General features: G+C 36.8%; 1 protein-coding gene across 1 annotated transcript in view; it reads right to left on the bottom strand.

Moving 5' to 3' along the window:
* KLHDC1 (kelch domain containing 1) overlaps positions 1-15,847 on the bottom strand; it is a 79,517-nt gene that overhangs the window by 26,088 nt on the left and 37,582 nt on the right. Inside the window, exons 6-10 of the mRNA XM_007943678.2 lie at positions 12,069-12,152; positions 5,383-5,466; positions 4,754-4,812; positions 1,507-1,619; positions 120-192 (exon numbers count right to left, since the gene is read on the bottom strand). Of these exons, the coding sequence (XP_007941869.1) occupies positions 120-192; positions 1,507-1,619; positions 4,754-4,812; positions 5,383-5,466; positions 12,069-12,152 (413 nt within the window). The remainder of the gene's footprint in view (positions 1-119; positions 193-1,506; positions 1,620-4,753; positions 4,813-5,382; positions 5,467-12,068; positions 12,153-15,847) is intronic.

Genomic DNA, 15,847 nt, shown 5'->3' with positions numbered 1-15,847 from the left:
TATAAATATATCCTTCATAATGATTATAGCTTTAATGACAAAAGTTATAAATTCAATGCTGTATTTTTAATACTTTAAAATTCTTAACTATTTTACTATTTGTCAACTTCTAGACCTACCTGGGTCTTGTTGTAGGTAAATGTGTAAGTTGTTTCCAACAGTTTGTTATGACATTATGAATCCAACCATCACCTGCAATATCACAACAATTCAGAAATTAAGATTAGGTCTTTGGGATAAAATTTAAATTGTTTTCCAGAATTACCAGGCTGTATCTATACAATTATCTTTTGTGAGTGTGTATATTTTACCATAAAAAATTTTAAACATATATACAAGAGTGAATGTGACATGGACACCCACATATCCCAGATTCAACAGCTATCAAGACTTTGCTACACATGCTCCATTTATCCTCTTTCATTATTCTTGCTGAATTATTCTAAAACAAATCTTCTATCATTTCTATCATACATACGTTAGCACGTGTTTTGGTTGCCTAGTGCCGTGCTGACAAGAATATACCATAAAAGGGATGCTTGAACAAACAGGTCGCTATGAATCGCATCCTGCTCGATGGCACATGACATGACAACAACAGTGAAATGCACAGATTTTTGTTTCTAAATCTCATTTAATTAAAATGCCCCACAAACTGGAGAAGTATAATAATCTGTAAGAATAACTAATTTATTCTTCTACTAGGAGTTGTTCTTTCTTTAACCAGAGAAGCCTCTGAAGTTTGTATATTTGTTTAGTCTCCATCAGACTGCCAGATGCAGTTATACTGCTCAATAAATTTTTGTTGAATCTAAACAGCTCCTTCTAGATGCTATATAAAACTATATAAATGGCTTTAATGACATTCAGGGATTCTGAAAGAACATTCCTCTAGCCATTGAACACTTCTGAATTAAGAAAATATAAAACATCCAACATGTCATACTAAGTAGTGGGTATTCTTAGTTACTTATCTATCCTGATGCCACAATGTTACTGCTGAAAAAAAAGTACAGTAAAAAACCCACAGCCATGGAATAAGGAGTGACAAGAGTAAAAATTTTAGCTAAGCACTTTCCTTATAATTCTGGAAGAAAAAAAAGCAACTGGCTTTCCCACCTTATAGTTCCATAGCCTTCTGGGAAAAGGCTGCTCTTCTAATTCCCATTGCAGCCTACAGTATAAGCATCTGGACCAAAAATCAGGACAAACACTCACAGAACATGACAGTTGAAAGGGATTTTAATTCACCTAGATTCAACTACCCTTCCTTTTCTCTATTCCTAGGAAACAGGAGAATATGGAGAGCCAAGGGTACAATACAAAAGCAAAGAGGTATTCTACTTTTACTTTTAATGCAAGCATATAGTTGGGATAAAGGTAAACCAAAAATCAGAAGGGGGTGGTGGCAGGGGTGGGGTGAGGAGAACACACTTTAAAGTATCAAATGCAATTAAAGAAAAAAGAGTGAGATAGTAACTGTAGGCTAAACTTCAACTGACTTACTTAATGGAATATTCTCTACACTTAGTCCACCAAATAAGAAAAGCTTATCATCAGCTATTGGGGTTAAAGTATGCCATGAACGATGTTTTGGGTTTTCTCCATTAATAGGAATCCTGTTGCAAGAGAAAAAACATATATCTCAGTACCATGTTAGTCAAAGTAAGATCTCTGATCATCTCAGTTCTTAAAGGAAAAAACTGCGGTAAGCACTTTAAAAAGAACTAAGTTTACCAATCCCACCTACATCAATGTTTAAAACACATCCTTAAATTCTTAGATAAATTTAAACAATTTCTTTCCATTTAATGCCTATTGCTCTGGTAGCGTAGTGCCTAAGGCACTTGACTGCTAACCAGAAGGCTGATGGTTCCAACACACCAGCCACTCCTCGGAAGGAAGATGGGGCAATCTACTTCCGCAGTGATACTGCCTCGGAAGCCCAAGGAGGGGTCGCTATGAGTCGGGTCCGACTCGAAGGCACATAACAACAACAACAGCACATGACCAAAAACCATAGAGTGAAAATAAACCAATCCTGTTTCCACTAATTCACAATGCAGCCTGGGCAACTTTTTTATTGGTTAATCAATATCCTTCCTCAGTTTTTTTCAGCATAATTATTTTCATGTCTTTAACTTTATACTGTTTTTCATGTTTAATTTTCTGCTTTTAGCCAATTTCCCCAAGGAAATTATGGGGGGTTTTTTTGTTTGGCTTTAAAAAAACAAAACAAAACAAAAAACTGGTTTACTCATAGAATTTCCTGAAGCATTATATTCCCTTGAAAATACTATCTACCTTATAATAAACTTCAAAATAAAAGCATGAATGCTATTCCAGATTCAGGATAAACCTCTAAAGATTTTGAGTGTTATCTTGAGCTTAAAAAAATTAAACAGAAATAAAAACATAAGCGCCAGTTAGAAGCATAAAAGTTTAGCTAATTCAGGTGAGAGGGACAGCACCATTCTCCAGAATGCTCCATAATAACATAGTCCATTTGTGGAAGATATCACTTATTTTTTCCAAAAAAGAAATGTTTTTATTGTTTTTGTTGATTATAAGAGACATTTTATTACAAAAAACATTTCACCACAAAAATAATCTGTTAAAAAGAGAGTTTGATAATCCTATCTACCAGCAATAAGAAATAATAATCATCTAGTATATATCTTTCTTTAATACACATATAAATATATTTATTAAAAACATTAATTGAATAATATATTCTGTTCTGTAACATTTTTTATCACTCAACCAATATGTTGGAGAATTGCCATGAAATATAGTTTACTTTGGTAATAGAGGTATGGCAACTATTGAGCAAATGGACCATGATTTAAATAGTCCCCACTGATGGATATGAGAGTTGAACTCAATTTACTTTTGCAATAATCATCTTTGTGCGGGTGTATCCTGAAACACATACATACATACATACATACACACACACACACACACACACACACCCCTGTCCAGTTACTGTCTTAAGAGAAATTATGAATCCAAGTAGAAGTTACATTTTATATTTTAAGCATATTGCTAGACTACCCTCCAGAAAAACTGAACCAATTTAATTTCTACCAACTATGTTGTTACATCCTAGCACACTCTGGTCATTATCATTACTTTTATTCAATATATAAAAACTAATATTTCCATTTCTTTGATAATTTGAGGTTGACATCTGTTTTTAAAATTTTTGCCTCTTTGAACAATGGGTCTCTCCTCGTCCAGAGCAAAGAATGAAGAAAAGCAAAGACACATAGAAACAATTAGTCCATATAACCATGAGACCAGAAGAACTAGATGGTGCCTGGCTACAACTGTCAACCACTTGGAGGAGGATCAGTGCAGGAGATCCTGCACAGAGGGAGAACAACGTGGAAAAAAACTCAAAATCATTTAACGAAAAAAAAAAAAGACCAGGTGTACTGGTATCCTGTGAGACCCCTGCAACTATGGCCATAGTTACCCTTCAGGTCTGTAACTGAACTCACTCCTGTGGCTTCCAGCCAAACAATAGACATATGGGGTGAACATTTACATCAGGCAGGTAACACTCCTTGGAGTGATTGATTGATAAATTAATCATGGGAGAACAGAAGGGCAGTGTTTGTACAGGGAGATAGCTGAGGGGCAGAAGTGAATGGGAGAGAAGGACACAGGGAAGAGGTAACTACAGGGAAGAAGTGGGAAGAGGGCTGTTACACTGTGGGGAATTGTAGTCAATGTCATGCAACAAAATGTGTATGAACTGCTGTATGGAAAATGAATTTGCTCTGTAAACTCACCCAAAGCACAATAATTTTTTTTTAATTTTTCATCTCTTTGTATTTCTTCTGAGTTGCCCATTTCCACTCCTTATTCACTTTACTGTTGGATTGTTTTTCTCTTGATTTTCAGAGTTCCTATGGATTTTAACCCTTTCTGTTAAAAAACTGCAAATATTACTTCATTTTTTTGTTTATATCTTCCAATTTTGCTTTTAAACTTTTTATAGAATATTTTTCTATACAGAAATATTTAATTTTTAAGTGATCTTATCAATCTTTTTATTTATGAGTTTGGGGTTTAGATCAACTTTAGGAAAACTTCCTTCATGCTAAGACATCTTTAAAAGAGATGTCATCACTGTTTTGTGCCATTGAGTTGGCTCCAACTCACAGCAACCCTGTGTACAACAGAATGAAGCACTGCTCGGTCCTGCGCCATCCTCACAATCCTTGCTGTGCTTGAGCCACTGTTGTGTAGATAGTCTGATATATTTTCTTCTGGCACTTTCATGATTTTAATACTATTTATACTTTAAGATAATATAATATGCCTTTGCTTCAATTTTATTACATGAATATCTGATTGATAGCTCAATATACTTTTTCTGTTGTCAAATACATACTGTGAGCTATAAATAAAATCTGACTTTTACCTGTTTCATCATCTGTTCACCTGAGATGACATCATACAACCTCTCCTTCTTTTCTTTTACTGACCAGTCAGTCCTCAAAGAATATTTAGTATAAAATCAGTGCTTTCACATAATCAATTGTCAGTAGTACCCTATCCTTTATATAGTTTTAAAAATTAACTCTGTATTTAAATCTCTGTATTCCCTGCTTAGACATATAATCTGAAGGGAAAAAAATTATTAGTTAAGTTTTAGAAAGCCAAATTTGGATCATGACATCATTCACACACATACACACAAATATTTATAGCTTAAAATATAATCAGATATCAAACCTACCTTCCAGACCAAGTCCAGGTATCTAAGTTTAGATAGTGCAAATCATTCATCCTAGTTTGCTAAAATAAAAGTATGTTAAATTTGGTTAGTGTTTCATGGGCTAAAATTTCAATTTTAAAATTTCAGGTTAAAAATAGACTATTTTACTTAACATCAGAAGCATTGAGAAACAATGTTAAGTATTAATTAATAGACTAAGTATTAATTATTAATAAAATCAACATAGAGCTACCAAAATAATATGTCAAAGGGGAAAGAAAGAAATGAGTTGAAACTAATACAAGTTAGATGATAAGAAATTAAACTTTTCTGATAATGCACTGAAGTGAAGGATTCTCCTTAAAATATGATTTATAATCATCTGTAAGTAACTATATGCTCTGTTTTGGGAACAGAAGAAAAATAAAAATTGAAAGTTATTATTGGATGCCATTTTTATCTCTAGATTATCTGAATGTTGAATTATTTTACAAAATTAGAGGATATATTTTTTTTTTTCAACCCAGGGTGTATTTGTTTAATACCCTCAGTGCATATCCAATCTATACAAGAGGATTAATATCCACAGAGGATAAATTTTCATAAAGAGCACCAGACATAAAAATAATACTTCTATTAAAAACACCAACCAAAACACGTCCGCCAAAGACATATCCCTTATTTCCAAGAACTGCACATGTATGCGCGGCTCGTGGCTGTGGTGGAACTCCACCCTGCAAGTAGAGATCAGAACAAAATACAGGGCAAAGACATGAAAATCTGTACATGACATGAGGTCACCTTCCTATGCTCCATATGAGAAACACTTGACCACTAAACTGCCATTACCTATGTAATTCAATGAAAAACTCAAATATACAAGATCATTCCAAGTAGTATTAATTATGGACAAATAAATATTCATCTTCAAGAATAACGTTTATTCTCCCCAATCTTTACTTTTTAAAGTGTTTTTAGTAAATGAGTGACACTTTTTGGCAAAAGATAGCTTGAAATATAAGGATTTAAAAAATCAAATGAGAAGATTCTCTTTCTCTGTCTCCCTCATACTGACACACACACAGAGTTAATATTATGAATGAGCATTACACAAACCTCAGAGAATCTGAAAAATTAAATCTGCTCCCCAAAAACCTTGGTGCTTCAACTTCTACCATAGGAACTTCACTTTTGGTTTAAGATTAAACAGTGCTTTTTCTCTTAGTAAAAACTCTTAACACTAACTGAGAACACGTCTCTGTATTTTACTTTGAATACATATAGCAAATCCTTTCTTCAGAAAAACAGGAGCTTTGGTGGTGCAGTGGTTTTAAGGCATTTGGCTGCTAACCAAAAGCAGTCTGAACACACCAGCTTCTCTATGGAAGAAAGATGAGGCAGTATGCTTCCGTAAAGATTTACAGCCTCAGAAACCTAGTGGGGGTCACTATGAGTCAGAATCCACTCAAGCCACTGAGTTTGGTTTGGAGTTTTTTTCCTTAAGTTTTTTATGGAAAGGAAAAGAAAGGTTAATGAGTAGATGAAAAAGATTTTAAGGAAAAATCTGCATAATTTCCATTTGTTTATGGTGGGTGCCTGTATTTCATTACAAGTTCTGAGAGAATTCAACATTTTCAATTCATTGGCAATTAACTATGTGCACAGAAAATTTGAGCTGTACATCCATCACCATAATGTCCTAAATCTTTCAGGCTTACCTGAATGACTATGGTGATGAAATAATTCAGGTATTACCTATGTAACACTTAAATAAATGAGAGAGAACTATTTAAGAGGTGTGGTTCTCAGACCTTCCAGCAAAACTTAAAATTTTTTTATTATCTCATTTCTGATTTAAAATTTTGGCAAAATTCTATCTACTATAATAATCAGAAAGATGTTTACCTGTGTTTTATTGACTATGCAAAAACAGTCAACTGCATGGATCATAATAAATTATGGGTAACACTGCAAAAGAATGGGAATTCCAGAACACTTAAGTATGCTCATGAGGAATGTGTACATAGAGTAGGAGGCTATTGTTCGAACAGAACAAGGAGATACTGCATGGTTTAAAATCAGGAAGGGTATATGTCAGCGTTGTATCCTTTCCCCTTACTTATTCAATCTGTATGCTGAGCAAATAATCTGAGAAGCTGGGCTATATGAAAAACACGGCATCGGGACTGCAGGAAGATTCATTAACAACCTGCAATATGCAGATGACATAACTGCTTGCTGAAAGGGAAGATGACTTAAACACTTACTGATTGTGATAGTTGGAGCTGTGTGTCAACTTGGCTGGACCACAATTCTGTGTGGTTTAAGCAATTGTGATGTGGGTTGTTCCAATGATGAGATCAGATATATATGTTGTTTTTTTTTTTTTTTTTTAATTAGGATTTGGGTGAAGATTTACAGGGTAAATTCACTTTTCATACAGCAGTTCACATATACTTTGTCTCATGTCATTGACCAAAATTTACAATGCAGCAGCTCCCCTCCCACTTCCTCCCCATAGTTACCTCCTCCCAGTGTCCATCCCTTCATACTCTTCTGCACCCTGAGCTATCTCCCTGTGCATAAGCAGCCCAGATATATATGTTTTGAGCAGCCAATCCACTGAAAGGGAGTCTCCCTAGGGGTGTGGCCTGCTTCCAGTATATTTATGAACATCCTGCGTAAAGAGACACTCTTCTGTGGATCGGGATTCTGCCTACAACTGTCCATGAGTGAATAATACACCATTCAGCCTGAAGATCTTGGATTTGTCATTTGTTGAAGTCAACAGCCAGTATACTGCCTGCCAACCTTGAACTCCTCAGCCCCTGCAGATGCATGAATAGGGAAAACCCCCCAGCTTGACATTTGATCCAAGAATTTGGGACTTGTCAGCTTCTATAAGTGTGTGAGCCATTTTCCTAAGATAAATTTCTCTTTCTCTCTCTATATAAGCTTTACTGGTTTTGTTTTCTCTAGAGAACCCAGTCTAACACATTTGGTACCGAGAGTGGGGTGCTGCTCTGACAGATACCTAAAATGTGGAAACAGGAGTGAATTATGTCCTTGATCCAAGACCCTGGCAGAGACCCCAGCATATGGCATGATAGACGGCAGGAGCAGAGCAAGAGACTGGCATGAGAGACGGCAGGAGCAGAGCCAAGAGAACCGGCATGAGACAGCAACAGCCTTACCAGCCCACGGAAGAGAAAGCTTGATGCCTTTGGTTAGGCGGCTTACTGGTGGAGTGGGTTGTCTTCAGGTATTAATTAGTGGGAAAGACCAGCATGAAATGGAGCAGCAGGTTGGCCAGCCCACGGACCAAGAAAGCTGAGTGCTTTGGGGGCAGAAAGTTTTCCAGCAGAGTGGGTTGCCCTCGGGCATTAATAAGCAGAAGCAGAGAGACCAAGGAAACAGAAGCAGAGCTGTCTCAGCCTGAAAGGGTAGGACCATGGCCTTTGGGGGTGGAAGGGCTGGAACCACCACAGTCCCCTTGGTTTCAGAGCCAAACTGTCACCAACTTTGTTCTGGAGTATAAGGATGCTCATAGTGGGTCCACTGGGTCCCCAAATCCATCCTGTAGTGATTTCCCCAGTTCCAGAATGCATAATTGGAATAGATATAATCAGCAACTGGCAGAATTCCCACATTGGGTCCCTGACATGTGGAGTAAGGGCTGTTATGGTAGGAAAAGCCAATGGAAACCATTAGAACTGCCTCTACCTACAAAGATAGTCAATCAAAAGCAATACCACATCCCTGGAGGGGTTGCAGAGATTACTGCCACCATCAAGGACTTGAAGGATGCAGGGGTGGTGATTCCTACAACATCCCCATTTAATTCACCTATTTGGCCTGTGCAAAAAAAAAAAGAATATGGGGTGCTGTTCTGACAGATACCTAAAATGTGGCAACAGGAGTGGAGTGTGTCCTTATGAAGACTGACATCTTGGAGTCATTGGAAGATCTGTGTTACAAGGGTTCATTGTTAAATGATGGCGCACTGTCTCAGGGAGTCTTTGGTGGAGCCAGTTCCCTAGAATTTACCAAACTCTGTGCTTGGCTGGTGTCTGAATTAAGAGTGCTCTGTAAACTAGAGGAAAATGTGTAAGCAACTCATAGCCCAAATGAAGCTGAAGAATTCTAGCTTGAGCTGCGTGGACTACTAGGGAAATGAATTGTCCATTTCTTTCACTGACATCAGGGGAGGTGACCAGGTGCCTTCTTGTTCAGAAGAACTGCCTCCTTTTGCTCACATACCTCATCTCAGAACTAGAAGCTTCCAGAATGCTCTATGTGAATGCTCCAGCTATCACAATGATGAAGATTAAAGACTACAGTCTGCAGTATGGGTTACACCTCAACATAAAGAAAACAAAAATCTACCAACTGGACCAATAAACGGCATCATGATAAATGGAAAAAATACTGAAGTTGTCAAAGATTTCATTTTACTTGGATCTACAATCAACACCCATGGAAGCAACAGTCAAGAAATCAGATGCCTTATTACACTGGGTAAATCTGCTGCAAAAGACCTCTTTAAAGTACTACAGAGCAAAGATGTTACTTTGAAGACTAAGGTGCCCCTAACCCAAGCCATGGTATTTTCAGCTGCCTTTTATCCTCAGAAGGAAGGTTGGGCAATCTACTTACATAGTGATATACTGCCTCGGAAACCCAAGGAGGGGTCGCTATGAGTCTGTCTGACTCGACTGCACATAACAACAACAACATATGCATCTGAAAGCTGGACAATGAATAAGGAAGACCAAAGAAGAGTTGATGCTTTTAAATTGTGGTGTTGGCAAAGAATACTGAAAATACCATGGAATGCCAGAAGAATGAATATCTGTCCTGGAACAAGTGCAGCCGGAATGTTCCTTGGAAGTGAGAACGGCCAGACTTTGTCTCACCTACTTTGGTCATGTTGTCAGAAGGGACCATTCCCTGGAGAAGGTTATCAAGCTTGGTAAAGTGGAGGGTCAGTGAAAAAGGGGAAAGCCCTCAGCAAGATGGACACAGTGGCTACAATGATGGCCTCACGTATAGCAGTGTTTCATTCTGTTGTACATAGGGTTGCTATGAGTCAGAGCTGACTCAAAAGCATGTAACAACAACATAATTACCACATTTATTATGAAATATCTAATTTCTACTTTTTTATTTATCAAATGCAATTAAGAGCCAAACAAAACTTGTGAATATACTCGAGCTCATACGATTCCCAGTAAAAGCAAAGAAATGACATTTGCATTAGTCTGTGTGCCTAACTGTAGAAGAAATGCTACAATGTTATTAGGTTTTTTCAAATACTGAGAACACCTCAAATACCTCTATTGCGATTTTTGCTCTTGTAGGGGCAAAAATTCCATGTAGGAAAACACTGTTTCCACAGATGAAATGGCTCTTTTATAACACACTTAGAATGCAATCCCTTTTCTTAAGTTCAGCACCATTGACTATTATATTTTACCACATTGCCTTGCCTTTGGAGGCAGCTATTTAGAAATAATGAAGTGATGTAAGAGAATCTCTAAAAAGTAGTAAATGGATTCTAGCAGCAATCATGTCAGAAAAACTCAGATATAATAAAAGCAACATAAGATTTTATTTGAAGACATCATAAAGGAAGTAAGAGTGAAAACATGGTTAGATATTAATAAAGTCACTGTCATGTGGATATAAGACCGTTGGGACGAAAAGAGAGAAGGAATTTGTATTAAGGTAAGGAGAGAGAGAAGGAGGCAGGGAAATAGCTGAAGTTCCAAAGAACTAATAGGAATCTATCTCAGCTCCTTCATCTGGGGAGCACATTCTAAAAATGCCTTCAGTATCTACAGATGCTTGTTTATTCTCTGAAGAAGTAGCAGGTTAAAGGGACTTAAAGAGATCTAGCACTGGTTTCAGTAGACCCAGTCTCATTAATTTTTCTCTCCACCTGCTAGTCAACATGAAATTATTTTAACAGAGGTAAAAACCTTTTATTTCATTAATGAAAGTCATAAATATTAAAATTCAAATACTGGTTGAAGAAAAATTCAATCAACAAATATAAATGACTGATACTTAATCAGTTCTAAAATTAGAAATAGGGTAAAGAAAAATAGAGTAGCAGTGGAACCTGAAATTCACTGCCTGGAATAAGATGTCACATTTTATAATACTTAACTATTTTGCATAGAGCCTCTGATCACTGTCATCAACAGAAACTGGACTATAAAGAATTTAATCATGTATGCACATTAGTGAACACTGTTGGTTTTGCCTGCTCAGTATTCCATTCTGTGCATTTCTGGAGAACTTATCAATAACAATACCTTGTCCCCCTAGGGACAGGCATGTGACTCAGGCCAAGTCAACCATTCTCTTGGCAACAGAGACTGGTGTAAGGAATGACTACATGCCCAAGTAGAGCCAGAGTCTTTCTCTAGGACTAATATATAGACAGTGAGAGAATGCAGCACCAACAGAAAGAACTGCTTACATAGCCAGGGCCACATTCTCTGCTAAATGAGCCAGCCAGTCTGAAGGACAGAATGAAGCCAGCACACAAAGAGAAGCAGGGAGAACACACAAAGAAAGATGGTAAATATTTTGATGGTACTGAGCTACTTGCTGCATTGCTGAGGCCCTGGTCCTTTTAGCTCTTCTACTGTGTGAGCCACTCTAGTAGGCTTTATACCTATGTATTCATTATTGCTTAAACAAATTTGAATTTGCATTTGATTACTAGCAAAAGAGAGTGTCTATGTCTGTGTGTGTGTGTGTGTGTGTGTGTATATATATATATATATATATATATATATATATATATATATAGCCATGTTATATCTGCATATAGTTCTGGTTTCAAGGGTTTATGAAGCATGGGCTTTTTAAAATAATGGACTTTGTTATAAAGGACTTTATAAAAGCCTTCATTAAGGTTGTATCATAATTGTAGGTAAAGAATGATAATACTCAAACTCACTGCCATCAAATTGATTCTGACTCACAGTGACCCCCTTTGGGTTTCTGAGGCAGTAAATCTTTACGGAAGTAGATTGCCCAGTCCTCCTTCCACGGAGTGGCTGGTGGGTTTGAACTGCCAACCTCTGTTTAGGAGTCAAATGCCTTAGGCACTATGCCCTGATGGTACCTCTTAAAAAGATCTCTTCTAGAAAACCCTAGTTCACATGGAGAAAATTAAATGATTTCTTTAAAAAAATAGTACTGATAGCAATACATGAGAGCTATGTTGTAGGAGATTAAAAATCCAATTACTAAAAATGCAAATTAAAAAAATGGACTCCTAAAGTATCAATGAAAATAAAACTCATTTTACAATACTCACTTTAATTTCTGGTTGAAACCAAGTACGTGTCTTTGTGTCAAATACGTGGACATCATTATGCCATCCCCAGAATATCTGCTCTTCCTAAAACCGAAATATTAAAAACTTTTAATTATTTTGTAGTTTTTACATTTTTGTTACAGTTTTATCACATATTTATTGGTGAAATAATAGACACAAACATTGTGATGTATTACCATAGTCATAAAGTTAAGGCATATACCAGCAGTTCACAGGGTATAGTTCCCAGAATAATAGCAGCATCACCTGGTAACTTTTCTTGTAGTAATCACTTGCAGTGTGTCAGAATTTTGCTTACTAATAATCTCCCACTTCTCCAAATGATTATTTTAAATTGCAGGAAATAGAATGATATTTATATTTTGAAATCTGTTTCCCTAAAGTATATACCCAGAATTGCTCACTGTTGCTATAATAAACAATAGGGGGTACTGGTCCTTTTGCCAAAACATTCCATTTACTTCTACTTCACCAGTCAATGTTTTCTTATAAACTAAACTTATATTCATGCTTTTCTCCATCTTCTAAGAGACAAAATTATCAGCAAGGCAAAGATTTAGAAGTTCGTTGTACTGTGGCGGCTTGCGTATTGCTGTGATGCTGGAAGCTATGCCATTGGTATTTCAAATACCAGCAGGGTCACCCATGGTGGAGAGGTTTCAGCAGAATTTCCAGACTAAGAAAGACTGGGAAGAAGGACCTGGCGATCTACTGAAAAATTGGCTAATGAAAATCTTATGGATAGCAGCAGAACATTATTTGATATAGTGCCAGAAGATGAACCCTCAAGTTGGAAGGCACTCACAACTTGATTGGGGAAAAGCTACCTTCTCAAAGTAGAGTCTGCCTTAATTACATGGATGAAATAAAGTTTTTGGAACCTCCATCAGATGATGTTGCACAACTCAAAATGAGAAGAAACAGCTGCAAACATCCATTAATAATTGGAATGTATGAAGTATGAACCTAGAAAAACTGAAAGTTGTCAAAAGTGAAATGAAATTCTTGAAGATAGATATCTTAGATATTAGTGAGCTGAAATGAACTGGTATTGGGCATTTTGCCAATCATATGGTCTACTGTGGTGAGAATGTCAAATTGAAGAGGAAAGGCATTGCATTCATTGTCAAGAAGAACATTTCAAGAACTATACTGAAATGCAATACTGTCAGTGATAGGAAATATTTATATGCTTACAAGAAAGACCAATTAGTACAATTATTACTCAAATCTATGCACCAACTACTAATGCCAAAGATGAAATTATAGATTTTTACAGTCTGAAATAGATCAAACATGCAATCAAGATGCATTAATAATTACTGGCAACTAGAATGCAAAAGTTGGAAACGAAAAAGAAGGATCAGCAGTTGTAAAACACTGTCTTGGTGACAGAAATGACAAGGGAGATCACATGATAGAATTTGTAAGACCGATGACTTATTCATTGTAAATACCTTTTTTCAACAATATAAATGGCAACTATAAAGGTGGACCTCACTAGATAGAATACAAAGGTATCAAACTGACTACATTTGTGGAAATACATGATGGAGAAGCTAAATATCATCATTCAGAACAAGGCCAGGGGCCAACTGCAAACAGACCATCAATTGCTCAAACTCAAGTACACACTGAAGGTGAAGAAAATGAAAACAAGTTCATGAGAGCCAAATACAAACCCAAGTATATCTCACCTGAATTTAGATACCATTTCTAGAACAGATTTGACACAATGGACACTAATGACCAGGTGAATTGTGGGATGACATCAAGGACATCATACATGAGGAAAGTAAAAGGTCATTAAAAGGACCCTGGACCGGGAAGGGAAAAAAAAAAAAAAAAAGACCAAAATATATGTCAGAAACTTGCTCTTGAACGTAGAGTAGCTAAAGCAAAAGGAAGAAATGATAAAGTAAAAGAGCTAAACAGATGATTACAAAGGGCAGCTTGAGAAGACGGAGTAAAGTATTATAATGAAATACGCAAAGACCTGGAGTTAAAAAACCAAAAGGGAAGAACGTGCTCTGCATTTCTCAAGCTGAAAGGACTGAACTAAAAATTCAAGCCTCAGATTGCAATCTGAAAGATTTTTGGGCAAAATAGAACTTCTGCAGTCTGAAAGATGACACATTGATAATTACTAATGATTGGAATGCAAAAGCTGGAAATGAAGGAGCATCAGTAGTTGGAAGATACAGCCTTGGTGAGAGAAATGATGCAAGAGATCTTGAAAGAATTTTGCAAGACCAAAGACATATTCATTGCAAATACCTTTTTTCCACAACATAAGCAGCAACTATACACATCAACCATGCCAGATGGAATACACAGGAATCAAACTGACTACATCTGTAAAAAGAGAAATTGAGGAGCTCACTACCATCAGTCAGAACAAGGCTAGAGGTTGACTGTGGAAAAGACCATCTATTGCTCACATACAAGTTTAAATTGATGCTGAAGAAAATTAAAATAAGTCCACAAGAGCCAAAATATGACCCTGAGTATATCCCATCTGAATTTAGAGATCATCTGAATAAAAGATTTGATGCAATGAGTACCACTGACCGAAGAACAGAAGAAAAATTGTGGGATGACACCAAAAACATCATACATTAAGAAAGCAAAAGGTCAGGAGATCTGGCAAGATGGCAGACTAGGCAGAAAGACTGCACAGACCCTCTTCAACAAAGAAAAGGGAAATCAATTAACACAGACACAGAAGATAATCTTGGACCCCTGAGTCTTGAAGGGAAGGATACAGAAGTGGACTAAACCCCAACTAGCAGAAGAATTTTCATGAAAATACCACAAAAAGAAGACAAACGGAGCTGTGGTCTGGCAGCGATCCTGACGGCACAGACAGCTTGGAGATTCCCGAGTGATGGTAGGACCTAAGAATTAACCTAAAAATCACCCTGCTAGCCAGGGACTGCATGGAGGACTGTACACAGTCACTGGGGAACAAACGGAGAAGGTGAAGAGAAAGGTGGGCTGAGCTGTGGACTCCTGCCGGTCTGGAGGGCACCGCCATTTTGAAGGTCTAAAAGCAGCTTGACTATTTTGGATATTTAAAGAGACAGCACTCTAGCAGATTCCTGAGGCTTAAGAACACATTCTGCTTTCCAGAAACCCCAAAGACACGTGGGACCTGCAAGACTGAAAAGGTACGACATTCCTCTGGTTACTCTTATACCCCACACCCGCTTGGTGAACAGAGGTGCAGCCATCCCCCACTCCCACCTACCTTCCGGGCCCACAGGAACTCCATCACAGTCTGTGTGCTCAGACGGAGCCTGGGTGCCCTATCCTGTCCTCCACCAATTTGTTTTTTCTCTTTTTTTATTTTAATTTTAATTTTTTTATTTTTCACTTTCTTTTTTCTGGTGATTAGTTTGCCTGTATTTGTCTGTTTTAAAACAACTAATATTATTAATAATTTTGTCCTTTACATTATTATTCTTAATCTTCCCCTCCCAGGTCCTAGTTTTCAGCATTTTTTCTTTTCCCTGTGCCTCATTGAAATTTTTTTTTTAATTTAAGGGTTTTTTTTTTTCTTTTCCCCCTTTTTTCTTATGGTTAACCCTGTTCCTTGATTTTCTTTTTGCATTTTTCCTTTTTTTTTTTTCATTTATTATTCTCCTCTACTTTTTTTTTTCCTTAGTGCCCTATACCCAGATATTGCAGGTTTTCTTGTTTTTTCTTCTTTTTTTTCCCTTTTTTCTTTTTTTGGTTACTGTTCCTGTGTGATTACA

This window comes from Orycteropus afer, unplaced genomic scaffold, assembly GCF_000298275.1.
Source record: "Orycteropus afer afer isolate SDZICR_OR568_19922 unplaced genomic scaffold, OryAfe1.0 scaffold00111, whole genome shotgun sequence".
Classification (NCBI taxonomy): domain Eukaryota; kingdom Metazoa; phylum Chordata; class Mammalia; order Tubulidentata; family Orycteropodidae; genus Orycteropus; species Orycteropus afer.
Note: the sequence above shows the minus strand (reverse complement) of the source record. Positions and strands in the feature narration are given on the sequence as shown.